Here is a 26120-nt window from a genome sequence, read left to right as displayed (position 1 = left end):
TTTATGAAAATTTTTTGCACACATGCGGAAAACCAGGACACCGAACCCTTGAACAGTGCTTCGAGGTTTAAGAGGATAACATTTTCAAAGTCAATAATGTAATGTGGGGTTAGGAGTACTTAGAACAGATGTTAAAAAATTTTAATTTAATAATAAAACAGTATGAATGTTTCTATATTGTAATTGTAATAAATATATTTTACTTGAACCACTGTGGCAGCTTCCCTTTTTGATTAGAGACGTTCGCCTCCTGGCGATAGGCAACAATTTTCGCTGTGGAAAAATTAAAGCTGTGCCCCGCCGTCGCGACAGCAATAAAATCAGAGCCATAAAAGCTAATGAGCCCGAAAACTCGTCGCCGTTGTCACAGCCATCGCATCGCCCTCCGATTTGGACCAACCAAAATATACATATATATGGAGGACGGGAACGAGATGGCTCTGAAGCTGTTGCGCCTGCTGCATTCCTTTCGTAAAATCGAATCCACCATAAAATGATGGCGATCGGCGGCTACCTACGGCTGGGAATGCCATAAAATGTGATGCTGATTCCCTGCGATTCATCTGATGATGAAAATACCTGCCGTTCTCGCCGTTATTGCCTCTGTGAGTGCGCATAAATTGAGGTACAAGTGGCGCAGGCAAACAAACAAGTTAATGTCTAGGAAAAGGCTCAGGGAACCTGCCATATAAGGGGCCTCGGGAAGGTACCTGATTTATGTGTTGATAATAAAAACGAAATTGTGGCTCATACAGTGAGGGAAATCTTTTAAATTTTAGGATTTCTAATTATTAATCCATTTATTAAAGTAATTGAAATTCTTAGGGAATAAGAGCAGGTTGCTTAGAGTCAATTTTAATAAGAAAAATACAATAATTCTCCAACAAGTACTTAACTATTTTTAACACTCGTATTAAATATGTATTTCTTTTCCAAAAACCCACATTTTCTTTGTAAATTTTCTGCAAGTGTTAAGACTTGTTTCTAAAAGTGTTCAAGCCTCAGGAGGCCGTCTGTGACTCGTCAGCTGAGAAGTGAAATCGACTGAGCATTTGATTGGAAGCCAGCTCCCTCGTCTCCCCTTGGATTGCCTCCCTAAGCGGGCTAAATTAATAGAATACAAATTCCCAATGGCCGCCGCCATGAGCGATCATCGTGTGAAATGCCATGAGCTCCAGACCGAGTCGTTCAAGGACAGCCGCACCCTGGATGGCTCCTTCTTCGACGGCCTGTGGCCGCTGATCCTGGACAACAATCGCTGTCGTATTATTGCCAGTAAGCCGGAGGAGCATTTCGTGCCCCAAGAGCCCTTTCCCCGCTTAAAGTGGCACGCCTACCTGGCCCAGGTGGGCTATCCTGGCTATGATCCTCCGCACGAGGTGCGTTGCGGCGCTAAGGAACCGGAGGAGGAGTGCCTGGCTGCCCAGGAGGTGGAAGCTCAGACAGACTACATGTGCCATGGTTCCCAGGCCATACTGCCCATCGACCAGCAGGTGGACCAGTTAAGGATGCAGCAGGAGCGCCGCCAGAGGCTGGCCTATCAGTTCGCCAATCGGCGCTTTCCCTGGACCATGCAGACCCCCAGCCATGAGCTGGGCTTCACTATCAGCGCGGAGCTAAAGGAGAAGTTCAAGGGGAATCCTATGGAGCTGCAGTTGCTGCAGGCCATCCATGACCACGAGTGCCACCTGATGATAATCGACCTGGGCACCGAGGTGGAGATCCAGGACTGCCGGCGTTGGGTCAAGTTCCGGCCCTACGTCCAGCTTTTGGCCCTGTGCCACACTGCGCGTATGGAGCGCTCGCTACAGCAGCTCAATGTCTTCCATACGCTCTGCGTGGAGGAGTCTGTGGAGAACTCCTGGCACGATGAGCTGCAGTGCTCCCTGCGCACTGGCTACACCCACGCCCTCAAGATGAAGCTGCTCAAGGCGTGCGGCGAGTCGCTGGCTTTCGTCTTTTCCCGATTCCGCGGCATCTGCACCTGTGACCAATTTAAGGTGATCCGGCGGACCTAGCGTTGGTTTCGATTCGGTATTTAATTTCAAATCGAAAGAAATTTATTTGAAATTTAAATTTAATTTGTGTTTCGAGGAAAAGTTTTTATTTAAATTCGAAATGTGTAAAAACAAATTAAAGTTATAATATTTATAAATTGTAAATAATTATTTTCTAGGAGGGATTCTGGCATTTTCTTAGAAAATAAGTTTAAAAATGTAAAAAAATTAATATTTTCCTCCCCAATATTTATTGTAGGCCTGTAATATTGACCTAGTTCCGCTGCTTTCCCCATTAACTCTGCCTAATTTGGTTCGATTCGATTTTCCTCACGTTGAAGTGGCGCTCCAATTAGGCCGGAGACGCACTGCCTCATGCCACTAGCCACTTGGCCTCCGATTGTTGACGCCACCGACTTCCGACGGGGTGTCAAAGTGCCTCCTGCCAAGCCAAAAACTTGAGCCTTCTCGCAAACAACAATTTGCCTGGCAAAAATATATGTGCAGCAAGAAAAAAGAAGCGAAAATTTCGCGCCAAATCTCAACAAATTATTACAAAGCTTAACAAACTTGGAACTGATTATAAAAGTTGAAGAAGGCAGGCGGCAGGGAAATGGAAAATGGGAAGCACGCGGCCACAATGCAAAGAAAATTGAGTTGCGGGTGTCGCCAAGTTAGGGGCATTTGCCTCCTTATTTCTTTTTGTTTTGGTTATTTTTTGGGCGGGAAAAGGAAAAGTTTGCCTCACTTTCCATACAAATACATTCGCATAAAGCATCACCTTGCATTATATTATTAAAAGTTGTGCCGATAAGAGGACCTATAAAGTATTTTTACTAACTAAAAGAAAGCCGAAAAAAATTAAATTCCCCCAACACACCCAAACATCTCTTGAAATCAAAGCAATTTTTTTATTTTTTGAAACTAAGAGAACTTAATCAGTTAAATTCTATATATTTAATGTGTTCTTTACTCTCTCGGAACATATTTAGAACTAGTAATCAGAAATGGATCTTCGGGTCTAAGCTCAGTTCGCCTCCAGGCTCTGCTATTATCGGATCTGGCAGCGGTTGGCGCTGGAAGTACCGAATCAAAATTGCTCGGCATTCACTTACCGACAGCTGCAGAGTGGGCAATGGATTGGAATCTTCCAAGCCTCCAAAACGGGGATCTATCAATTCAACTGGTAGATCACATTCTTAAGCGGGTGAGCGAGAGTCCAAGACTGCGACTTACGATCTGTGCTGGAAACTCGGAGTCGCAGGGTCCTTGCTTTGGAGCAGCGCTTATTGTCCTACGGAATAACCGCTGGGTCATGCGAGGAATCGTTTCCCTATCGCCAAGTGACGGCGAAAACTGCGACCTAAGCAGTTATGTAATATACTGCGATGTTTCCACGCATCTCGACTGGATCCAGCAGAATATTGTGCTGTGAGAAAATGATGTAATGACATTAAGTTGATGAGAGCAATATTGTAGAAATGACTATTATTTACTATATTATTTACCAGTATTTACTATGTTTAGTACTAAGAAGCATGGCTTACAGCAGTATTGGGTCTCGACAAGATCGATTCGCGTTCAGTTCCAGCTTAATTAACATTTGGGATTTCTGTGAATAAAAATAAAAGATATGCTCAGCTGCAACCCCATATGCTTGTGTTCGAAAGAGCGCTTTCCGATGAGAAGAGAATTCGCTATCTGTATAAACCAGATTCTGGCCCGGCTGGGTTTGCCAATCGATTCCCCTGCCCGCTGATAAGCCCAGCGTTTTCTCTCGCGATCAGCAGCAGCTCACCTGGAACAGCGAGCGGGCAAAGCCCGGAATCTATCAATGGGGCTGTTCCGCAATCTGGCGAGAGATCAGGCGAGCGTCGAGCCGACTGCATTCCGGCCTCAGTTCTCGTTCGGCCTCCATCAGCAACGGTGCTAGAACGCGCAATGGCTATCCGTTTCTTGACCTTGCTTCTCGGCCTTTGTCTCCTCAGTGTGGAGGCGCTGGAGGTACCTAGTCACAACTGTGAGAGCTACTTCTCTTACTACCGCCGCGGCAACGGGGAGTATTATGGACTCTTCACGGCCCCGCGAGCCGGAATCAACAGCTTTTCCTGGGAGGTCATGTTTAATGCCCATGGAACGGGGCAGGTAAATGAGAAAGGCGGATAAGCCCGTTCCAGATTTGACCCTTACTGTGCTTTCCAGGCACACACTGTCAGCAGCCTGAAGCCCTATCCCAGCAAGGATGAGGCCTTCGAGAACATACACAATGGGGAGCGGGGTCAGGTGTTTGTGGACTTCCAGGACTTTGGCAACGAGCTGCCCAAGTTAATCCGATTGGAGCTCAACGATCAGGTGCTTTGCTCCAACGCAGAGTGTGAGTAATCCAAGATTTTCTCATTATTTCTCTGATCTAAAGCATCTCTCCTCCTCTCCTCTTACAGATGATGCCCCCTCGAGCACGATGACCCGACGCCAGTCCATGTCCACCACCTCGCCCATACGCCAGAAGTATGAGCCAGGGCCAGCAATAATCCAGAAGTCGGTGCCAAATACAACGCCATACCCCCAGTCGAATCCCTTCTTGCCCCAGCCTGCGAAACCCAAGCTCCAGCCTGAAATTACTCCCCACGTCCAAGATACCGATTACAGCGAGTGCGGCGTGGAGGGCTTTGCGGCAGCCGTGTTCGGGGGCGAACTTGTTACCCGAGGACAATACCCCTGGCTGGCGGCACTCTACGAAGGCGGCTCTACGGTCAGCTACAAATGTGTGGTGTCCGTCATCTCCAAAAAGACCGTGATCACGGCAGCCCACTGCATCCACGGCAAGAACTCCAGCAAGCTGTGGGTGTACCTGGGTCGGCACGACCGCTTCGAGAACCCGGAGAGCCACGCCAACTTGGTGGCTGTGTCAGATGTGCTCACTGCCCCACTATACAACGGCAATCCCCTCCCAGACTCGGATGTGGGTCTGCTGGTGCTGAAGCAGGTGACGGAGTACACCAGGTATATCCAACCTCTCTGCCTGTGGAGCTCCGGGATGCGGGTGCCGGCAAACGAGGGTGACACTGGATCGGTGGCCGGTTGGGGATACGATGAGACCGGTGTAAAGACACGCTTCCCTAAGGCGGTGAGTGTGCAGCTGGTGCCAAGGGACACGTGCCTGAAGAAGATGAAAAAGGCCCAGGACTTTATCACGCGAAAGACGGTCTGTGCTGGGAACACGAGGTCGCACGGTCCCTGCTTCGGTGACTCTGGATCAGCGTTAATGGTCCTGCGGAATAATCGTTGGGTCATGCGGGGCATCGTTTCCCTATCGCCGAGTAAGGGAGGAAGCTGCGATCTCAGCCAGTATGTCATCTATTGCGATATTTCCATGCATCTCGACTGGATACAGCAGAACATGGTATATTAGGATGTGTTCTTGGAGATAACTGAGGGTGATGATCGGGGAGACGAGAAAGACGAATTTATAATAGATATTCTTATCGGTCAATTGAATTGAATTGTGGAATCGATTGTCTCCAACAACCAGTTCAAGATGTCCGGAGAATTTTCCCAATAAACGCTACTAGTTTCGAATACCGGCTTTTTGCATAATTATTATAATAATTAATAGTCATGTTTTACAAGCTTTAATTGCAATTTTACTACGCCCTATCGGTTTCTTATTGAAATATTATATATTTAAGAAACTACAATTAGGTTATCAGAGCTTTTGTTTATGTTTGTATTTATAGTTTTATTTAGTTGCCTAATAATGGGTTTTCCTTTCTCTCTTGCTGCTCTTTTATTCGAGACACCCAAAGAGAATTCATCAAGTATTTAAAAAGCTGTAGATACCTTTTTATATTATAATTTATAATTTAATCTTTCACTCAAGAGCGAGCTGGCTTATCAGTTGTTGAGTGATTTCGTCTTCCAGCTTTTCCAAGATCGTGAGCCAGTCTGGGAATTTGAAATCATATTAATTCATAGAAATCAGAGAGAAATTAAGACAAGATCTCAGTCTGTATCGGAGAGCAATAAGAGATGTATATTATTGATTTGTTTTGTTTATATAGCGATTCCCACGTTTATTATCTGTGGGGGGTTTTTATTTTCCACTCAAAAAGCAGCTGAGCGGGATTAACGCTAATAAATAAGTGGGTATATTAGGCTATATCAGCTTATGAGCTTAGAAATTGTTTTAAAAATAATTAAAAATAATGTTCTTAATTTTTTAATTATTTAAATAAATAAACAATAATGGTTTGCAGTTTCCTTTTCTTAAAAATTGTTCCCTGATTGAAAGGTATGCCTCTTAGGATTTATCATTTACTGAAATCTCTTAGAAATACAAAAAATTTAGTTTCTTTCTTAAGCATAATGAGTAGCTCAGTCTCCATTTATAACTTCTATTTGTTTTGCTGGAAGCCGTGTCTTATTGGCTCTGCACGATGCGGAATTTCCAGTTTGCGCTCTCAGTGAGTCAGCCTCCGCCGCCCGTTGAGACTCTCTGCGTGGTTCTCGAGCGGATCCACTTGGTGGTGGCGGCTTCATTTAACTGCCGTCACTCGTAGCGTGCGGATTCAAGATTCCGGAAAGGCATGTCATTTCCGGCGTGGGCACTACTCTTCGTCTCGCTGATCGCCTTGGCCAGTGGCCAGCTGCTGCCGGAGAACACCTGCCCGCAGTACTTCCAGTATGTGAATGATGCCTTCAGTGGCCTCCAGGGCGAGGTGACGCTGCCGGGCTTGACGCGGGGTCGCAACCGCATCGATCTGCGCCTCACGCAGCGGGGTGATCATGATGTACGACCTGGCCGCGAACTACCTACCCGCCGTATGGACAACTTATCCAACCACTTTGCTTCTCCCTGCTTCTCTGCCTTCCACAGGCCTCCGCCGTGGGCGGTCTAAGCCCCTACCCGGATGAGAACACGGCTCGGTCTGGCGACGGACCCTCCCGATTCCGGCTCCACCTGAGACCGGACCCCACCACTGGCCTGCTGCCCAAGCTGTCACGTCTCTTCTACAACGACCAGCTGCTCTGCTCGGCCAGCGAATGTGAGTAGAGAGCCAAAAATAGCAACTTTGAGCCAAATTTATGTGTATGTACATATATAAACATATATGAAAAAGAGAGTAGACAGATAAATGTAAACAAAGATTAACTGGAATTTTGTATTTAAATAGAACTTGAAATCTATCAGCTTCTCTTTTTTAATTATTTATTTGTTTTTCTTTGTCAAATCTCAAAGATTTAGTTGATCTTCTTCCATAAATTCTGTGAAACAATTATTTGATATTAATAATAGAATTCCGTACGCAATTCTATTTAAAATTAAACATTTTAATGAAGTCTTTTAAAATAAGAGTGAAAAGGAGTGGCAAGCAATCAATCAATCAAGTTTTTGGTTGTATAACAATTTTTTCCTTTTAATAATAATTGAGAAATGATTTAATAATTTATCATTATTTAAAATTTATGTATTTTTAAATCGTTTTTAAATACTTTTGAGATTAATTTCAGATGGTCCCCCGAATAGTTTCTTCAATAGATTCTACGAGATCCAGATCAGTGGATCGCTGGCTCCTCTGCCCACCAGTTCTTCGGGATTCACTCCCTTTCCCAGAGATGGCTTCGATGTGGATATACAGAGCATATTCTTCCCTTCCAACGGCGGCAGCAGCAATGATGTCTGGTCCAGCTTCACTGGCACTAGGAGGCTACCAACGCAGGTGTTTTGGCAGACGCCAGTGAACAACATTCCAGCCAGCAGGAGACCAGTAACAGCGGCCACGGCACCGGCACCCCCACCACCACTAGAGCCAGTGGCCAGCATTCCAAGTGCTGCTCCGTCGCCACCTTCTCCGCCCACTGTGGCTGCTCCTTCTGCCACTCCTCCTGCGGCTCCTCCATCGGTTCGCTTCAATCCCCGACCGCCCTCGGCAGGTGAGATCTGCGGAGAGGAGGGCAGCACTACTCCATTCATTCACAATGGCCAGGAGTTTCCACGCGGGCGTTATCCCTGGCTGACGGCCATCTTCCACAAGACCCCGTCGCTGGAATTTAAGTGCGGCGGTTCCCTGCTTTCGGCCAGCATCGTCATCACCGCCGCTCACTGTGTCCACAAGATGTCCGAGACGCGGGTGGTCATTGGCCTGGGACGGTATGATCTGCTGGACTACGCCGAGGATGGAGCGGAGATGCGGAATGTGCGCAAGATGGTCTGGCATCCGGAGTATAATACACGGGTGCTTTCCGATGCGGACATTGCCTTGGTCACCATGGTGCGGCCAGTTGTGTGAGTATATTGCTTGATTTTTTTTATATTTTTAAAAAAGTTTTAGATTTTTTTAAAATTAAAATAATTCTGAATTATTTCTGCAAGGCTAAGAAGTCTTTCGAAAGACAAATTGCGTATACGACCTGTGGCCGTGTTGGACTTTAATTTTGAGTTTAGTTTATGAGTAAAAAGCCACATTTTCATTCTGATAAAATTACCTATTCGAGGTTTTGCTTTTATTTAATCATACTTGGCGGTAATATTATGCTCAAAGTGGTAGTAAAATAATAAATAAATAAATTACACAATTTTTTTAAGCTCTTTACACGATTTCTTTAGCTGAAATAAAGGTTTCTATGCAGAAATATTATGTTGCGCAAGCTGAATAATTGTTGCGATGATTAGAATGTAAATAAAAAGCATAAATAAAGTAACTTTATTAATTTTAAAGAGTGACTATGAAGTAATACGTAGTTATTTCTAATTTATCTGGAATTAGCATTCCAATTTAATGTGTGCAAACTGCTGACAAAAAGGTGATAATTAATTACTCACCCAATGCCCAGCGAGCGCATGTTCAAAGTTTGTGAATATTTTCAATAATGCTTAAATATTATCTTTTTTGCAGGTTCAACGACATCATTGGACCCATTTGCCTGTGGACGGCGGAGGCAAGCACCACGGTGGCCACTTACGGCAGCATCGCCGGCTGGGGCACCGACGAGGCGGGCAACCTGCCCACCAAGTACCCCCGGGTTGTGGAGGCTCGCATTGCCAGCGCCACGGACTGTGCTAGCACGTGGCGGGCGACGGCTGTCACGGATCGAACGCTGTGTGCCGGCAACATGGATGGATCAGGGCCATGTCTGGGCGACTCTGGCGGCGGACTGATGGTGCGCCGCGGCAGCCGGTGGATGCTGCGCGGTATAGTGTCCTCCGGGGAGCGTGATCCCTCCGGCTCCTGCAAGCTAACCCAGTATGTGCTGTACTGCGACCTGGCCAAGCATCTCGAGTGGATTTATGACAATATCGGATAGTCCGGACTGTATATGCAAGCATTTAGATTAAAGATACACCTCCCACTTTGCACAAACCAAGACGCGTGCGTTCCATTGTATGGTGATTTCTGGCGAAACGGGTTTGCGACTCATATATTTCTTTCTCAATTATTTCTCAAGCTTTGATGGATGACTCCCTGAGGTTTGGAGGGAAAAAATATTAACACGCTTAACACAAATTGTCTAATCAGAATTAGCAAAAAAGTTTTAAATACCCGCCAGGAGTTTGTAAGTATTTATTTGATCAGTTCCTGGAAACAATAAAAGACATCTAGAGTCATTATCATGGAGTACGTAGACTGTGTCTAATGCTATTTTGGAGAAGTAATTGGTTAATGGAAAGGGTTAAAAGAGTTTATATTTTGTGAGATTTACCATTGCTTTTGTTTTTTTTTTGTTTTTAAAGAATTTAAAGTTAAACACTCTCAAAGAATTTCTTTAATTAATTAGAGCATTTTTGTATATGTTATAATAAAATTAAGGGAGCTAATAGCTTATACATATTTTATTACTAAAAAATTATTTTTTTATAATTACACACTTACCACATGTCACATTACCACATTGGTTCAGGTGATGATGTTCAATAGGCAGGCAATTGAACATCAATGAACCAATGTTTGCGGTAACAAATATTTACAAATAATCGAGTTTCCAACAAGTCTCATCTTATGGAAAAAATTCAAATAAATATCAGTACGTAGCCGAGCCTCCTAGGAGGCGGTTGGAGCGATGCTGCGGAGCATGTGGCTGCTCCTGCTCCTAGCTCTAGGCGGTACCAATGCCAAGGAGCCTAAGCACATAACATTCGAGTCAGGAAACCAGGGAACTGCAGAAATAGAACCGCAACCGGAATCGGAATCTCTGAGCGAAAGTGGCTACCTGATAATCCAACCAACCAGTGACCTGCAGAACGAGAATGCCAAAGCGATTACCACACTTCGGGAGAAGCTTGAGAATTCCGTGAGAGGGATTCTGTCCGATCTGCCCAATACCTCCAAGAAGAGGAGAAGGCAAGCCTTGCAGGAGGCACTGGACACTCTGACTGGCCTGAGTCTGGCCCTGCCCAAACTGGAGACGAGTCTCAGCGCCATCGGAAAGCAGCAGAAGGTGATTGTCAGGCTTTTCAGGCACCAGGAGGAGTGGCGTTTTTGGGCGGCGGACCAAGTGCGGAAGGTGATGGAGTCCACGGAAGGTCTTCACACTGCGGAAGCTGTCACCGTCACCGAAGAGGTGAACAAACGCTACGGTTCTCGACTGCGAAGCTGCGCTGGGGAGTTTATTTGGCTCCAGATCCGATTTAACCTAGACCTGGCCAAGACCCTCGACAGTCTGCAGAGTCCAGCGAATCAGTTGATTGAGGCTAGCGAGGGGTGTTCCAAACTCAGGGCCAAGAAGTGCCGGAACGCAATAAGAGATGCTCTCAGAGGACTCATGCTGGCACCACAGGACCTTGATGAACGCTGGTCTGCATCCTGTCAGCTGGAGAAAAGCCAGTCCACGGCAGTTCGCTGCATGGAACAGGCCCTGGAGGAGTACACGGAGGAGCGCCTGCTTACGGAGACCTCGCTACAGGGTGTTATCCAGGACTATCGCGAGAGCATAGGGGATACAATGGAAGATTAAGAAACACATAGGACATGCACCAAGCACATAAGCAGGACATAGAGAGCACCAATAAATAAGCACAAAAGCAGGACATTAATAGCACCTTTAAGCAGGAAAGTTGTGAAACCAAACTAGGCTAAGACAGCATAATAAAATCCGCATTAACCGTGCAGTTTTCAATTTGTTTTATAATTTTAAATTCAACAAATTTCAAGGTCAAAAACCACATAAATATCTTGGAGCAAGCTCTTAAAAAGTATTTAAAAAAGCCAAAGGACTTAAGTATTTTCTAAGCATTGAGCGAAGTTCCTAAACAATTTCGTTCAGCTTTTTTCTAAATATCTAAAGAATTAATGCATGCAAAAAAGATATATTAACTCATTACCCCCACAATTTGCTATTAAAAATGTAAATGATCCATCGAGGCGAAATCCCCATGGAATTCCAGATGTTGTAGGAGTGAGATGCTTGCATAACTGAGTGCTGAGTGCTGCTGGCGCTCTCAAAGCCCGCTGTTAGAGTTTAGCTTCGATTGCCACCACTGACGAGCGACTTGGATCGGATTTGGACTTGGATCATTCGCGAGTCGGTGCTCACTGAGTGAGGTTCTCAATCGAGATCGTAAAATACTATTCATATAGTTTGGACAACTGCAGTGCCCGCTCAGTTGCAATGCGGCGACCTCAGCTGTTGGTGGTGACGGCTCTTCCCCTGCTTCTGGCGTTTCTCCTGGTCTCTCCAGCCTTGGGTCAGTTGCCTCCGAATGCCTGTTTCTTGAATTTTGTGTACCGGGGCTATCAAGGCCAGTTCATTGGTCTGGTTTCAGTGCGTCTCGATCCGGTGCAGGAATACCACGATATCCATCTAGAGTTCTCGCAGCCGGGATATCATAATTTTGTAAGTTTTTTTCTTTTTCCATAGATGGGACATTGTAGCTGGCTTTATCAGCTTACGAATGTTATTTCCCTGTACGAAAAATGGTAAATAAAGGCGCAAAACAAGTTTCAGGGAGAGAAAGAGAGAGAGCTTTGAGCTTTCTAAATAATATTATTAAATAATTGTAAAGGACAGTTTCTCCCATATATTGCTAATTAATCTACTGATTCTTTTTTCAGTCGCAAAATGTTGGGAATATAGTCCTGGCGGATGGCACGGACACATCCGTTAGCAATGTGCTGCGGGAAAAGCCGGTGCTTTACCGCGTAGACTTTCCACTCCCGAGATCACCGCCAAAGATCACCAGCATTGAAATGAATGGCGAGGAGCTTTGCAGTGGTTTAAAGTGTAAGTAGCTTCCTGATTTGGTGATTATGTGTCCATTTCTCAGTGGGACTTTTATCTTGCAGATCCCAAGCCAAGAACGGGCATAACCATGACGCACACGCTAATAATGCCTAACCCCAACCGGCAACCCTCCCAAGCACGTACCACTTTTACTGGTGACTGGGAACGGAACTACCCGACCAGGACCCCCACACCACCCTCCCAACCGTCTGCCCATAAAAACGATGACTGGGAATGGATGGGAAGCCCGAGCAACGTGTCCCTGACCCTTAATGATACCCTCTTCGGACCTGGTAGAGACTTCCAACCTAGTCTAGGCAGTAGCCTGTCCAGGCCCAATCAGCCGGCGGCTCCACTTCCAGGCAGACCTCAAAGCAGACAGCCGTCGGAGCGCTGGATAACAACAACAAGTCCCCCCGAAGTCCATAACCGAGAGACCCTGGTCTCACAGCAAGCTCCAACCAGAAGCGCGTCCATCCAGTGCGGCCGGGAACGGGCCACCACCACGCCGCTGGTCTTTCAGGGAACGCGTCTGCAGCGAGGCCAGATGCCATGGCTGGTGGGAATGTTCGAGCGGCGGGAGAGCAACGGACCAATCTTCTTTTGCGGCGGCTCCTTGATTGGCGCCTCCACGGTGCTGTCAGCGGCCCACTGCTTCCGCATTCCGGGCTTCCGGGATCTGCCCGCCAGCAGCACGGCCGTTTCGCTGGGCCGGAATAGCCTGAACCTGCTCTCGGATGGCGAGTTCCGCAGAGTTGCCCAGCTGCTAATCCACGACAAGTACAAATACGAGCAGTATACGGAGGCGGATCTCGCACTGGTGAGACTGGAGACACCTGTGCCGTGAGTTTTATCCCTGGGATAGTATCTTAGTCAGAGCCACTTAATGATAGCCTAATCCTTTGCAGCCTTAACGACTATATAGTACCCATCTGCCTGTGGAGCACCGCCAACAGGATGGACTTGCCCCAGGGCGAGAAGACTTACGTGGCGGGATGGGGTCCGGATGAGTCTGGTACGGGAAACTCGGACATTGCCAAGCTGGCCGATATGAACATTGTGTCCGAGGCCAACTGCCACCGGCAGCTGCCACCCGGTCCTCTGTTCCAACCGAGCACGCTCTGTGCCCAGAAGGCGGGCACCGGACCCTGCAGCACCGACGGCGGCGGCCCCCTGATGCTCCGCGAGGGCGGCGTTTTCGTGCTGCGCGGCGTCATTGCCGGGGGAGTAGTCGACATGGAGAGAAACACCTGCGACCTGGCCAGGCCCTCTGTCTTCACCGATGTGGCCAAGCACATCGACTGGGTGCGCCGGAACATGTGGGACTGAGTCTGGAGCGGGATTAGCATTAGAGAATCCCATCCCAGACTCTGGACAATTCCAAGTGGTTTCACTAATCAAAAAAAATATAGATATAATAGAACAAATATTTATAGAAATAAATATTTTTAAATAATCGAGTTTATAAAGAGTCTCATCTTAAAGAAAAAATCCGCATATGTTGGCGAGCCTTTTTGGAGGATGTTAGAACGGGGCAGCGGAGCATGTGCCTGCTCCTGCTCCTGGCGGCACCAATGCCAAGGAGCCTAAATACATCACAAACAAGACAAGTAACCAGGGAACTGCAAATAGCGAAAGCTGCATTTTTTTATTTGTTTTATAATTTCAAAATTTCAAGGCTAAAATCCTTAGAATTATTTAGTAGAAGGGACGCCCAAGCTCTTAAAAAGTATTCAAAAAGGCAAAAGGACTCAAGGGATTTCCAAGCACTCAGAGAGGTTCCTTAATAATTTCCTTAAGCCTGTTTCTAAGTATTTAAGAAATGAATGCAAGCAACGTAGATATATTAACTCATCGCCGTAGCAATTTGCTATTAAAAATGATACATCCATCGAGGCGAAATCCCCATGGAATTCTAGACGCCGTAGGAGTGAGATGCTTGCATAACTGAGTGCTGAAAACGTAAAAATACTTTTATTGACGCTCTCAAAACCCACGTTTAGAGATTGGCTTCGATTTCCACCACTGACGAGCGACTTGGATCGAATTTGGACTTGGATCATTCGCGAGTCGGTGCTCACTGAGTGAGGTTCTCAATCGAGATCGTAAAATACTATTCATATAGTTTGGACAACTGCAGTGCCCGCTCAGTTGCAATGCGGCGACCTCAGCTGTTGGTGGTGACGGCTCTTCCCCTGCTACTGGCGTTTCTCCTGGTCTCTCCGGCCTTGAGTCAGTTGCCTCCGAATGGCTGTTTCCCGAATTTTATGTACGAGAGCTATCAAGGCGAGTACATTGGCCTGGTATCAGTGCGTCTGGATCCGAACCTAATGAACCACCAGCTCCATCTGGAGTTCTCGCAGCAGGGATATCATGACTTTGTAAGTTTTTCCTTTGTGGTTGGGAAATTTCCCATCTGATGGGGCAGTGCAGCTGGCTTTGGCCTTATCAGCTTCCGGATGTTATTTCCCAGTAAAAAAATAATAAACAAAGGTTGGCGCAAAACAAGTCTCAGGGGGAGAGAGAGCTTTGAGCTCTCGAAATTGTGGTATTTAACTAATGTAATTGTCAGCTTTTCTCATGTATGTAACTAATTTAACGATTATTCTTTAAGTCGAAATATGTTGGGCATATAGTCATGGTGGATGACGACAATACGATCAGGCAAAAAGTGCAACGGAACCAGCCAGTGATCTACCGTGTGAACTTTCCGCTTTCGATATCGCCGCCAAAGATCACCAGGATTAAAATTAATGGCGAGGAGATTTGCAGTGCTTCAGAGTGTAAGTAGCTTGCTGATTTGGTGATTATGTATCCATTTCTGAGTGGGACTTTTATCTTGCAGATCCCAAGCCAAGAACGGGTATAACCCTGGTGCACGTGCTGACCGTGCCGACCCAGTTTGGTGGAATTCCCCGTAATTGGGATAGACCAGTTATAGACCCCCCCACGCATATCATTAATACAGGTGACTGGGAACAGAGCTTCCCGACTAGGACCCCCACCAGGCAACCCTCCCAACCATCTACCAACAATAACGATGACTGGGAATGGATGGGAAGCCCGAGCAACGTGTCCCTGACCCTTAATGATACTCTCTTCGAACCTGGTAGACACTTCCAGCCTAGTCCAGCCAATAGCCCGTCCAGGCCCAATCAGCCGGCGGCCCCAGTTCCAGGCAGACCTCAAAGCAGACAGCCGTCAGCGATACCAACAACAATTCACCCTGAAGTCCATAACCGAGAGACCCTGGTCTCGCAGCAGGCTCCATCCAGCAGCGCGACTATCCAGTGCGGCCGGGAACGGGCCACCACCACGCCGCTGGTCTTTCAGGGAACGCGTCTGCAGCGAGGTCAGATGCCTTGGCTGGTGGGAATGTTCGAGCGGCGGGAGAGCAACGGACCAATCTTCTTTTGCGGCGGCTCCTTGATTGGCGCCTCCACGGTGCTGTCAGCGGCCCACTGCTTCCGGATTCCGGGCTTCCGGGATCTGCCCGCCAGCAGCACAGCCGTTTCGCTGGGCCGGAATAGCCTGGACCTGCTCTCGGATGGCGAGTTCCGCAGAGTTGCCCAGCTGCTAATCCACGACAAGTACAAATACGAGCAGTATACGGAGGCGGATCTCGTCCTGGTGAGACTGGAGACACCTGTGCCGTGAGTTTTATCCCTGGGATAGTATCTTGGTCAGAGCCTCTTAATGATAGCCTAATCCTTTGCAGCCTTAACGACTATATAGTACCCATCTGCCTGTGGAGCACCGCCAACAGGATGGACTTGCCCCAGGGCGAGAAGACTTACGTGGCGGGATGGGGTCCGGATGAGTCTGGTACGGGAAACTCGGACATTGCCAAGCTGGCCGATATGAACATTGTGTCCGAGGTCAACTGCCACCGGCAGCTGCCACCCGGTCCTCTGTTCCAACCGAGCACGCTCTGTGCCCAGAAGGCGGGCACCGGACCCTGCAGCACCGACGGCGGCGGCCCCCTGATGCTCCGAGAGGGCGGCGTTTTCGTGCTGCGCGGCGTCATTGCCGGCGGAGCGCTGAACAAGGAGAGAACCACCTGCGACCTGGCCAGGCCCTCTGTCTTCACTGATGTGGCCAAGCACATCGACTGGGTGCGCCGGAACATGTGGGACTGAGTCTGGAGCGGGATTAGGATTAGAGAATCCCATCGCAGCCTCTGAACAGGTTACTGCGCCGTGGGTAATTCCAAGTGGTTTCATTAATCATTGAGGGGAATTAAGAGGAGAATCACTACACACTGAAATTTTGTTGTAATTTTTTTAATAATGCATTTTAAAAAATTTAAAAACCTTTTTGAAAGAAACTAGTCGATTTGAAAATTGCATTTTATTTAATTTATTTGTTTGGAATTGAAAGTGAAAAGTTAAAGTGTGCTTGTAACCGAGTTACAAGCTCAGCTGGGATCAGGTTGGGAGAGCCAAGCAAAAGCTTTGTCTCGACAAGATTGAAAAGAAATATTATTTAACTAAATCATTCATAGCTCGACTCTTGTCGAGTGCGGTTTCCCTAGAGAAAATACTCTGCTCACCATGGACCGCAATCTCTGCTTCCTGTCTCTCTCATTCTGGCATTCTGCTATGGTTTCGGCCAAGAGCTGCCTCCTGTGGCTTGTCCTGATAACTTTGCCTACCTGAAAGTCAACGATCGGTACGTGGGACAAGTGTCCGTGGTCCTGAATGGGTCCGATAACACTGTGACGGTCGAGCTCACTGAGCGGGGTGTGGGTGCTGTGGTAAGACTTTCGCCAGTCCGGTTTGCTTAATCGGATCTTGAATTAAACATTTTTTCATTAATTAGAAATCAGTGGGAGAAATCAAGTTATCTGACAGCGTTCCAACTGTAGAGGAAAAGTTACAGAAAAAGGAAAAAATCAACATGCAAATGGACTTAAATGCAACAGACGTCCTGCCCAAGCTGCTGAAAATAACTGTCAACGGAGAAATTATTTGCCAAGGAGTGCCGTGTAAGTAGAGCGAACAGAATCTAGTGTCCTGTTAATTTGTGAAACATTTTACACAAATGAACTATGCTTTCGAAAAGAAATAAGTATTTGTGAGCAAAGTTTCAAGGGATCAGCTAGTGAATATATTGTATTTTATCCTTGTAGATGATCCCCCTTTCTCATTGGCCATCCGAACCCTGGGCCTCCATACAAAAAAGTCGCTAAAGGCCGAGGACAAGGCAGAGGACACCTTGGACAGCAATTAGCAAACAAAATAGCAGGAGCTAGCTGGAAGTACGAAGCACCTTTGTCAGCACATAAGCGGGAAATTTGTGGCACCAACACTAGGCTAAGGCAGCACAATATATGACGCAATAAATAAAGCAGTCTTAAATTTGTTTTACTGTTTTCGATCCTTAAATTTACAGAAACAACTGCGAGCAGGGTTTCGACATTTCTGAGAAACTATAAGCTACATGAGCTCGAAGCTTAGTAAGGATTTTTTTCTGACATCTCAGGGTTATTCCAAGTGGTTTTATTAATCATTGAGAGCAATATATAAGATAATAACTAAGTACTATTACTTAGTTGACTGCTAATTACTTTAAATAATTTACCAAATTCGGCTTCTACGTTGTCCCTAGTAATATTTAAATTAAAATTTTATAATAATTGCATTTGGTCAAAAGTAAAGAGTAAAGATCTCAATCCCAACCTAGAGTATGCTTGAAGCCGCGTTACTAGCTCAATCAGATTGGGAGAACCAACTCGACTGGATCGGAAATTAATTGGATTTAACTGTAGTAAGTCATTCGTCGCTCGACTCTCGCCGAGTGCGGTTTTTCTTGAGAAAAATACACGCGATTGCATCGCAATTTGTTGTTACTTTTTAATAAATATTCATGGGCTGTGCTAGCGCCATGCGCCGATATTTCTGCTTCCTGGTCACTCTCATTCTGTCGTTCTGCTGTGGCTTCGGCCAAGACCTGCCACCTGTGGCCTGTCCTGACAACTTTGAATACCGGAAGATCGACCATCAGATCACAGGACGGGTGTCCGTGGTCCTAGACGGCTCCAAGGCGAATCTCGTGCAGGTTGAGTTCTCCCAGCCGGATGTTAGCGCCGATGTAAGACATTCCCCAGTCCGGTTTGCAGTGCTCTCTCATTTAGATCTCAGTTGTAATATTTTCCGTTTAATCTTATTTTTCTTGCAGGGAGACCCGGGAGAAATTAAGTTAATGGGGAACGAGGCCACTGTGATGCATCAACTGCAAAACAACGAGAAAGTCAACTTCCTAATCAAATTTCCCCTGCCGGACGTGGTGCCCAAACTTACAGGGATTGTCGTCAACGGAGAAACCATTTGCCAGGCTTCACCGTGTGAGAAGAAGATTGGGAGCTAACCAAAACACTTTGATCTTCTATGTTTAATATCAATTTAATTCCAGATGATCCACCTAGCCTACAGATCTTCTTGACGCACACGGTGAGCACAATCATTCCGCTTGCCGCTCAACCCCTTCCAAGGCCCCAGGGGATACCAGTTTTCGATAGTCCTCGGCTGCTCCCAGCTGTCACGCCGCCCCCTCTGTTGCCGCCTACCCAGCAGCCGCGTCCCCAGCCTCTGCCACAGCTCACGCAGCCTATGACATCAACCAACCCACCGACGATCCGCCGGGTAAATAATGCTCCCCAAACCATTGGCCAGCTGAGAACGGTCTGCGGGCGAGAGAAGCCCATCCAAACGGCCTTCATCCACTTTGGCGAGGTGGTGCAGCAGGGTCAGTTCCCCTGGATGGTGGCCCTGTTGGAGCGCATCGGGAATGAGTACAGCTTCACCTGCGGCGGTACCCTGATCTCGGCCAGAACGGTGATATCGGCGGCGCATTGCTTCCGCTTCGGGAGCAAGAGTCTGTCAGCAGCTCGCACCGTGGTCTCCCTGGGTCGGAATAGCCTGGACATATTCTCGCCCGGGGATTTGAAAGGAGTATCTGAGCTGGTGCTGCACCACCAATACGATGTCAACACCCATACGGACGCGGACTTGGCGCTGCTGCAGCTGACTAACCAAGTTCAGTAAGTAACCATCGATTTATCCTTCAAGGATTCCTTATCAACAGCTAATAAAATCGAGCAATATCCTTTCAGATTTACGGATTACATTAAACCCATCTGTTTGTGGAACGATAATTACCTGCTGGACCTTCCCTCAGGTCACAAATCGTATGTGGCTGGCTGGGGCGAGGACGAGCATGGCAACAAGAACACGCGGCTGGCCAAGATGACGAGCACGGACATCATCACGCAGACAGAGTGCCGGGGCAACCTCACCTTCGAGAACGTGCGCTTCGTCACCTCGAACACCATCTGCGCCAGCAATGCCAAGGCTTCTGGTCCCTGCAGCGGCGACTCCGGCGGAGGCCTAATGCTGGAGGAGCAGGATATATGGATGCTTCGCGGAGTGGTTTCCTCTGGACAGAAGACGAGCAAGGGATGCGACCTGACAAAGCCGGTGATCTACACGGACGTGGCCAGGCACATTGACTGGCTACTGAAGACCATGTGGTTCTGAGGCATCACTTGAATATTGTGCCAAAATAAATATTAGAGGGTTTGCTACAGAAATTAGATTTAATATTTACTTAATAATAAGACGATTTAAACATAAGGAGACATTCCTGTACAAATAGTTTATTTCATTGATTACCTCAGTTTGAGCTGACTAGACCTTCCTCCCCTCCCCGAATTAGTAAATGCTTGTAACCGAGTTAACTAGCTCTAATCAGGTTGGGAGAGCCAGCCACGAGCTTTGTCTCGCCGCGATCAGAGACTATTCAGCCAGATCGGAAACTAATTGGCATTGGCTAATCATTCATCGCTCGACTCTCGCCGTGTTCGGTTTCTGGGAGCTCGCTTGTCCTCGCCTGCATCGCATTTATTGTTTATAGTTGAATATAGTTGTTTATTAATATTTATTCATCGCCATGTGCCCTCGCGATCGCGGCCTCTGCTTCCTGATCCTCGCCCTCGTTCTGCAAAGCCTCTCGGTCTTCGGTCAAAACCTACCGTACATCGCATGTCCCAAAATCTTCGAGTACCTGGAGTACCAGGGCCAGTACATTGGACACATCCAGGTGGTTCTAGACTCCTCCTTAGTGGAGAATGTCGTGAGCGTGGAGTTCTCCCAGCGAGGGAGGCCCCCGGTAAGGCATCCCAGCTCCAATCTATGTTATGTCATCGAGCGTTATCATGCATTGACCTCACTCTCAGATTGGAAGCGAGATTTCCCGTGTCGACTAGGGCTTGTGAATCGATTTCCATGGGAATTGCATTTCTGATAAGACAGAGCGCCGCCTGGGGAAAACCCCTTCTCCTCACCCTCGGATCGCGATTCACTTCGTTCTCAGTTCTCTGTTCTCTGTGCTCCGATCTCCCCAAGATTTCCCCAAAGTTGCGGGACCGGTTTAGCGCCATAGCTCAGCTGCGACTTTAGTATTGTTATTATTGCTCTGGCAGAGCTGCGGTTTTACCAGTTGAGCTATGTTTACGTATTTATGGTGTCGCGGTATCTGCCCCATGACGTCGGCCGGAATTATTAATGGCCTCTGGGTTCAGCTTCGGCATCGAATCATCCATCGCTTGACCTGCCCCCTGACCAGTGTATCTGCATATCTGCTATTTCCAGACCTACTCGGGAGAGTTAAACTTCTTGGAGAACGAGGAGTCCCTGAGTTACCGCCTGAGGAACGGTGAGCTCATCAACTACCGCGTTGACTTCCCCACGCCGGGGGTGGTGCCCAAGCTGATAAAGGTCGCCGTCAATGGAGAAACTCTATGTCAGGCTAATCAGTGTAAGTAAAGTAGTAGTAGTAGTAGAAAAGTAGACCTAACCATCCGAGTTGATGCTAGAATTTATTGGATTTTAAAAATATTTTTTTAATGATAATTCATAATTCTATGAATCACACAGCTTTGAAATAAAGTGTTTTGATTTAAAATAAATAATAAACAAATTATGAAAATTCTTTATATAAATTATATATTTATAATTTATTCCTTTGCAGACAATCCACCGAGCGTTAAGTTGTATTTGTCCCGCACCTTGCGAACGTCGGTTCCACTATCAGCCCGGCCCCAGGATATTCCATTTCGACAGAGACCCCCGATTAATCTTAATCCTGAGCCCGCACAGCGTCCGCAGCCATTGCCTCAAAGACCCCAGCAGCTTCCAAGTCCTATACCGCGCCCTCAGCAGACACCCCCACAACCGCCACGCCCCCAGCCTCTGCCACAGCCCACGCAGCCTATGACTTCAACCAACCCACCGACGATCCGCCGGGTAAATAATGCTCCCCAGACCATTGGCCAGCTGAGAACGGTCTGCGGGCGGGAGAAACCCATCCAGACGGCCTTCATCCACTTCGGCGAGGTGGTTCAGCAGGGTCAGTTCCCCTGGATGGTGGCCCTGTTGGAGCGGATCGGCAATGAGTACAGCTTCACCTGCGGCGGCACCCTGATCTCGGCCAGAACGGTGATATCGGCGGCGCATTGCTTCCGCTTCGGGAGCAAGAGTCTGTCAGCAGACCGCACCGTGGTCTCCCTGGGTCGGAATAGCCTTGACATATTCTCGCCCGGGGAGTTGCAAGGAGTATCTGAGCTGGTGCTGCACCAGCAATACGATGTCAATACTTTTACGGACGCCGATCTGGCGTTGCTGCAGCTGACTAATCAAGTTCAGTAAGTAACCATTGACTTCTCCTTCAAGGATTCCTTATTGAAATATCCTTTTAGATTTACGGATTACATTAAACCCATCTGTTTGTGGAACGATAACTACCTGCTGGACCTTCCCTCTGGTCACAAATCGTACGTCGCCGGCTGGGGCGAGGACGAGCATGGCAACAAGAACACGCGGTTGGCCAAGATGACGAGCACGGACATCATCACGCAAACGGAGTGCCGGGGCAACCTCACCTTCGAGAACGTGCGCTTCGTCACCTCGAACACCATCTGCGCCAGCAATGCCAAGGCTTCTGGTCCCTGCAGCGGCGACTCCGGCGGAGGCCTAATGCTGGAGGAGCAGGATATATGGATGCTTCGCGGAGTGGTTTCCTCTGGACAGAGGACGAGTAAGGGATGCGACCTGACAAAGCCGGTGATCTACACGGACGTGGCCAGGCACATTGACTGGCTGCTTAGGACCATGTGGTTCTGAGGGTTTACCTTATAGACAAATAGAAAACTGTGCCAAAATAAACGATAGCGTATACCAAATTTTAAATAACTTAGTTGAAAGTTCAATATAAATTTTGGAAATGTATAAAATGGATTTCAGTTTTCTTTAATTTGGAGAACTTTCTGTGGAGAACTTACTTAACTGTTGGCTCTGTGCACAATGAGTCCAGACAATACTTCAGTTAAGTTGATCGAATGGAGATTACCCTCTGTGTCCCGGGTGTCGTAATTGAAAAAATAAATCAGACTGCAGCTCGTACTGCTTTCAGCAGCAATTTGTCGAAGCAATTGCACTTCATTTGCATGCAGTTGAGGCAATCGTATTTTTCTCCACCGCTAATAATGCATATAAAAACGAAAAAGGAAGCTAACTTCGGCACGCCGAAGTTTGTATACCCTTGCAGATTGGTTTCGATGTTTATATTATAGATTTAAATGCTGAAAACACTCACAAAACAGAGTTTCATTAAATTTTACCTATGTATACTTATTATGTTTACAGTTTGACAGTTTCAGTTTTACATTCCAGGCTTTACCTATTTTATACATTTACCGATCGCTTCTATGGCAGCTATATGATATAGTTGTCCGATTTTTATAAAATTTATACCAAAATTCTAGAATAATAAAAAAAGCTTATATCTGAGAGTAGATAAACATACGTTGAAAAACAAATAAGCTATAATTTTTATATCCTTGCAGGGTATTTTATTTCCAGTCCGAAGCTCATTACGCATTGAAGGAGTCATTTCCGACCCCATAAACCATATATATTCTTGATCAGCATTAACAGGCGCATCTTTCTGGTTGAGTCCGGAAGAACAAAATTTTTAATCAATTTTTTGAAAATTTTATAAGGGGTTACATCATAAAAATTCTCAAAATTTGATAAAATTTTGAATTTTTAACTAAGTATGCAGATTTGTTAACCTTATAAAAACTAACATAACACCGCTTTCCGAATGCAAGTAAAGGCATTTTTGACAGAGTTATGCCTTTTTTAGTTTTTAATTTGCTATTTTTCTCATTTCAATTACAGACTTTCCATCGTCATTGCCATCGCCATCGCTCCTAGTCATCAGTACCACCCACCCCGGACAAGAACCAAGGGAAAGGACCAACGACACACGCAAAAGGATGGTGGATAAGGGATGGGAATGGAGAAACAGGGATCAGGAATCAGGGATAAGGAGAGAGCACCGGCAGTCAGGTCTGCCGGCTACTTTTACAACAACAGCAACGAACACAACAAGCAACATTTTAATTTTAAAATACTTTATTTTATTCGATCTTTTTTTTTTTTTTTTTTTTTTCCTATTATTTATTAAGGCATACGGGGAGTACTGTTTACCCCTTTGTGTCCTTAGTGTCTGTTAATTCAGCCCTAAAGCGGGCGCGCCGGCAACCTTATTGGTTAGCATTTTCATAATTACAAAATAGCAGAAACATCACATTGTAGGTCGTCTACTTCTGGCCCCAGGCGACCGAAAAATGAGGTCTCCAGGGTACTTCCTCCTCAGTCTTCTGGGGTTTATCCCTGAAGTCAGCCTATTGGCCAGCCAGTTTCGATGCTGCGCCAGTCTGTCATGGTAGCGACTTGAGTGCATGCTGATTTCTTCCATCACCAGGGGAAGCTTCAAGTCCTTGCGCAGGGTGGAGTTGCGGACGTACCACTCGCAGCCAGTGATAATTCTGGCTACTCTGTTCTGAGCAGTCTGGATTCTCCGGAAAACAATGAAATACATTATTTTATATTATTTTGTTTTATTTTATTTTTCCTATATAAGAACAATGAAATGAGCATCACTGGCAGTTAGTGAGATGCCTATAATTTATAAAAAACCCTCATAAGTGTATTTTAATTATTTTCTTAGTTTTATTGCCGCTTTAAAAGGCGTTTTCCTAATTTTTCTTTTATTTTCCGGGTACAAATCAAAAAGTTTTTTTAATTGCATACTTTTAGGCATTTTTAAAATATTATTTGGTAATTTTTGTGGCATCTTTTGGGCTGACCTTTTTAGTCTTTGATAAAAAAATAAATAAAGTAAGGTATACTTTTGGGCGGGGATGAATGCAGGTCCACATATTTTTCTTGGCATCTTTTGGGCTGAATTTTTAAGTCTGATTAAAATATAAAGTAAGGCATACTTTTGGGCGGGGATGAATGCAACTCCACTTTTACAGTTTGACAATCACTGGACCAAGTGAGATTCAGTTTGAACTTCCGCCTAAAAGATGTCATGTTTTTAATAGAAATCCCCAAAAGTATGCTTTATTTTTTTTAATTTTGCCACTAACTGCCAGTGATGCTCATCTAGCTATTTTGCTATATAACTCATAACTCGGCCAAAAACGCATGAAATTGAATTCTGAAAGCTGTTCTGAGTTGTCCTTTCTAAGCTTAACAAAACTGCATACCCAGTTTTGCTAAAATACTTACCTATAATTTATAAAAAATATCAACAAAAAATGAGAAAAACCCTCATAACTCGGCCAAAAACGCATGAAATTCAATTTGGAAAGCTGTTCTGAGTTGCCTTTTCTATGCTTAACAAAACTGCATACTCAGTTTTGCTAAAATACTTACCTATAAAAATGTGAACCACACAACTCGGCCAAAAATGCATGAAACCTAGTATGCAGTTTTGTTAAGCATAGAAATGGCAACTCAGAACAGCTTTCCGAATTGAATTTCATGCGTTTTTGGCCGAGTTATGAGGGTTTTTAATAAATTATAGGCATCTCACTGGCAGTGATGCTCATCTAGCTATTTTCTCCCAGTATTGAAATATAGCTAAACGAGCATCACTGATGCAAAGCCCAATTTCTAGCCTCCCAATATTGCAATATAGCTAGATGAGCATCACTGATACAGATGAGCATCACTGATGCAAGTGAGCAAAAAATTTCCATCCAATTTGGCCGTTTCCCAAACTGGGGTAACAGGCGAACAGAAACCAGCAGCAAGCAACTGAAATCTGGTATAAACTGTTATAAAAACTTTTGGGCAAAATTAATAATTGGTATAAACTGTTATATTTCATTTTATGCATTTATACCTATTTGTTGTCGACAACAACAGCTTGATGGGAACAACAACCTTTTTACAACAACATCCCTACAGCAGCCCATCCAAATTTCTGAAATTTTCCATACAAATTGGCCGTTTCCCAAACTGGGATACCAGGCGAACAGAAACCAGCAGCAAGCAACTGAAAACTGGTATAAACTGTTATAAAAAGTCCAAGTTTCGAACCATTGATCTTGGAGTAAGCGAAGACTCAAACCAGATGTGACCATATTGTAAATTTTTTGGCTAAAATGTTGCTTAAATGCACCTGGGCACACTGAAACTGACTTTGCATCAGTGATGCTCATCTATCTATTTTGTCCCAATAAAGAAATATAGCTAGATGAGCATCACTGCCATTAAGCCTGATATATTGCCTCCCAATATTACAAAATAGCTACATGAGCATCACTGATGCAAAGTCTGATTTTATAGCCTCCCAATATTGCGATATAGCCAGATGAGCATCACTGCCATTAAGCCCGATTTTATAGCCTCCCAATATTGCAATATAGCTAGATGAGCATTACTGATGGAGATGAGTATCACTGATGCAAGTGAGCAAAATTTCTAAAATTTGGCCGCTTTCCAAACTGGGGTAACAGGCGAACAGAAACCAGCAGCAAGCAACTGA

General features: G+C 45.9%; 8 protein-coding genes across 8 annotated transcripts; all 8 read left to right on the top strand.

The window, feature by feature from the left end:
- The first annotated feature begins 1029 nt into the window (after positions 1-1029).
- On the top strand, positions 1030-2155 carry LOC108075710 (uncharacterized). Its single transcript, XM_017168241.3, has one exon. The coding sequence runs from the start codon at positions 1131-1133 to the stop codon at positions 2016-2018; it is 888 nt and encodes a 295-aa protein (XP_017023730.1). The 5' UTR covers positions 1030-1130; the 3' UTR covers positions 2019-2155.
- A 768-nt stretch (positions 2156-2923) lies between these two features.
- LOC108075760 (clotting factor B) lies at positions 2924-5576 on the top strand. Its single transcript, XM_017168318.3, has 3 exons — positions 2924-4142; positions 4200-4371; positions 4439-5576. Exons 1-3 carry the CDS (start codon positions 3651-3653, stop codon positions 5407-5409), a joined length of 1635 nt encoding a protein of 544 aa, XP_017023807.1. The 5' UTR covers positions 2924-3650; the 3' UTR covers positions 5410-5576.
- A 977-nt stretch (positions 5577-6553) lies between these two features.
- On the top strand, positions 6554-9362 carry Sp212 (Serine-peptidase 212). Its single transcript, XM_017168238.3, has 4 exons — positions 6554-6787; positions 6874-7042; positions 7509-8283; positions 8894-9362. Exons 1-4 carry the CDS (start codon positions 6584-6586, stop codon positions 9300-9302), a joined length of 1557 nt encoding a protein of 518 aa, XP_017023727.1. The 5' UTR covers positions 6554-6583; the 3' UTR covers positions 9303-9362.
- Positions 9363-10033: 671 nt separating this feature from the next.
- LOC108075709 (uncharacterized) lies at positions 10034-11103 on the top strand. The gene has a single exon (XM_017168240.2). It carries the CDS (start codon positions 10056-10058, stop codon positions 10947-10949), a length of 894 nt encoding a protein of 297 aa, XP_017023729.1. The 5' UTR covers positions 10034-10055; the 3' UTR covers positions 10950-11103.
- Positions 11104-11528: 425 nt separating this feature from the next.
- On the top strand, positions 11529-13675 carry LOC108075705 (enteropeptidase). The gene is made up of 4 exons (XM_017168234.3): positions 11529-11828; positions 12047-12215; positions 12278-13058; positions 13124-13675. Exons 1-4 carry the CDS (start codon positions 11604-11606, stop codon positions 13542-13544), a joined length of 1596 nt encoding a protein of 531 aa, XP_017023723.1. The 5' UTR covers positions 11529-11603; the 3' UTR covers positions 13545-13675.
- A 615-nt stretch (positions 13676-14290) lies between these two features.
- LOC108075703 (serine protease gd-like) lies at positions 14291-16563 on the top strand. The gene is made up of 4 exons (XM_017168230.3): positions 14291-14596; positions 14830-14998; positions 15061-15868; positions 15934-16563. Exons 1-4 carry the CDS (start codon positions 14372-14374, stop codon positions 16352-16354), a joined length of 1623 nt encoding a protein of 540 aa, XP_017023719.1. The 5' UTR covers positions 14291-14371; the 3' UTR covers positions 16355-16563.
- A 1447-nt stretch (positions 16564-18010) lies between these two features.
- On the top strand, positions 18011-19854 carry LOC108075706 (brain-specific serine protease 4). Its single transcript, XM_017168235.3, has 4 exons — positions 18011-18308; positions 18396-18561; positions 18630-19257; positions 19330-19854. Exons 1-4 carry the CDS (start codon positions 18084-18086, stop codon positions 19751-19753), a joined length of 1443 nt encoding a protein of 480 aa, XP_017023724.2. The 5' UTR covers positions 18011-18083; the 3' UTR covers positions 19754-19854.
- Positions 19855-20051: 197 nt separating this feature from the next.
- On the top strand, positions 20052-22510 carry LOC108075648 (brain-specific serine protease 4-like). The gene is made up of 4 exons (XM_041774404.2): positions 20052-20384; positions 20867-21032; positions 21246-21918; positions 21973-22510. Exons 1-4 carry the CDS (start codon positions 20166-20168, stop codon positions 22394-22396), a joined length of 1482 nt encoding a protein of 493 aa, XP_041630338.1. The 5' UTR covers positions 20052-20165; the 3' UTR covers positions 22397-22510.
- Positions 22511-26120: the final 3610 nt, after the last annotated feature.

The sequence above is a fragment of the Drosophila kikkawai genome, chromosome 3R (genome assembly GCF_030179895.1).
Source record: "Drosophila kikkawai strain 14028-0561.14 chromosome 3R, DkikHiC1v2, whole genome shotgun sequence".
NCBI classification, from domain to species: Eukaryota; Metazoa; Arthropoda; class Insecta; order Diptera; family Drosophilidae; genus Drosophila; species Drosophila kikkawai.
This window is presented reverse-complemented; position numbering and strand designations above follow the sequence as displayed.

Bases quoted from the DNA above. Each gene is read 5' to 3' on its own strand.
- LOC108075648 (XM_041774404.2), top strand. From the start codon at position 20,166: ATGTGCCCTCGCGATCGCGGCCTCTGCTTCCTGATCCTCGCCCTCGTT. The intron at 21,033-21,245 runs GTAAGTAAAGTA...ATTCCTTTGCAG, and splicing joins TCTATGTCAGGCTAATCAGT to ACAATCCACCGAGCGTTAAG. The intron at 21,919-21,972 runs GTAAGTAACCAT...ATATCCTTTTAG, and splicing joins CAGCTGACTAATCAAGTTCA to ATTTACGGATTACATTAAAC.
- LOC108075710 (XM_017168241.3), top strand. From the start codon at position 1,131: ATGGCCGCCGCCATGAGCGATCATCGTGTGAAATGCCATGAGCTCCAG.
- LOC108075705 (XM_017168234.3), top strand. From the start codon at position 11,604: ATGCGGCGACCTCAGCTGTTGGTGGTGACGGCTCTTCCCCTGCTTCTG. The intron at 11,829-12,046 runs GTAAGTTTTTTT...TTCTTTTTTCAG, and splicing joins AGCCGGGATATCATAATTTT to TCGCAAAATGTTGGGAATAT. The intron at 13,059-13,123 runs GTGAGTTTTATC...AATCCTTTGCAG, and splicing joins AGACTGGAGACACCTGTGCC to CCTTAACGACTATATAGTAC.
- LOC108075760 (XM_017168318.3), top strand. From the start codon at position 3,651: ATGCTTGTGTTCGAAAGAGCGCTTTCCGATGAGAAGAGAATTCGCTAT. The intron at 4,143-4,199 runs GTAAATGAGAAA...TGTGCTTTCCAG, and splicing joins ATGCCCATGGAACGGGGCAG to GCACACACTGTCAGCAGCCT. The intron at 4,372-4,438 runs GTGAGTAATCCA...CTCCTCTTACAG, and splicing joins GCTTTGCTCCAACGCAGAGT to ATGATGCCCCCTCGAGCACG.
- Sp212 (XM_017168238.3), top strand. From the start codon at position 6,584: ATGTCATTTCCGGCGTGGGCACTACTCTTCGTCTCGCTGATCGCCTTG. The intron at 6,788-6,873 runs GTACGACCTGGC...TGCCTTCCACAG, and splicing joins CGCAGCGGGGTGATCATGAT to GCCTCCGCCGTGGGCGGTCT. The intron at 8,284-8,893 runs GTGAGTATATTG...TCTTTTTTGCAG, and splicing joins ACCATGGTGCGGCCAGTTGT to GTTCAACGACATCATTGGAC.
- LOC108075706 (XM_017168235.3), top strand. From the start codon at position 18,084: ATGGGCTGTGCTAGCGCCATGCGCCGATATTTCTGCTTCCTGGTCACT. The intron at 18,309-18,395 runs GTAAGACATTCC...TTTTTCTTGCAG, and splicing joins AGCCGGATGTTAGCGCCGAT to GGAGACCCGGGAGAAATTAA. The intron at 18,562-18,629 runs GTGAGAAGAAGA...ATTTAATTCCAG, and splicing joins CATTTGCCAGGCTTCACCGT to ATGATCCACCTAGCCTACAG.
- LOC108075709 (XM_017168240.2), top strand. From the start codon at position 10,056: ATGCTGCGGAGCATGTGGCTGCTCCTGCTCCTAGCTCTAGGCGGTACC.
- LOC108075703 (XM_017168230.3), top strand. From the start codon at position 14,372: ATGCGGCGACCTCAGCTGTTGGTGGTGACGGCTCTTCCCCTGCTACTG. The intron at 14,597-14,829 runs GTAAGTTTTTCC...TTATTCTTTAAG, and splicing joins AGCAGGGATATCATGACTTT to TCGAAATATGTTGGGCATAT. The intron at 15,869-15,933 runs GTGAGTTTTATC...AATCCTTTGCAG, and splicing joins AGACTGGAGACACCTGTGCC to CCTTAACGACTATATAGTAC.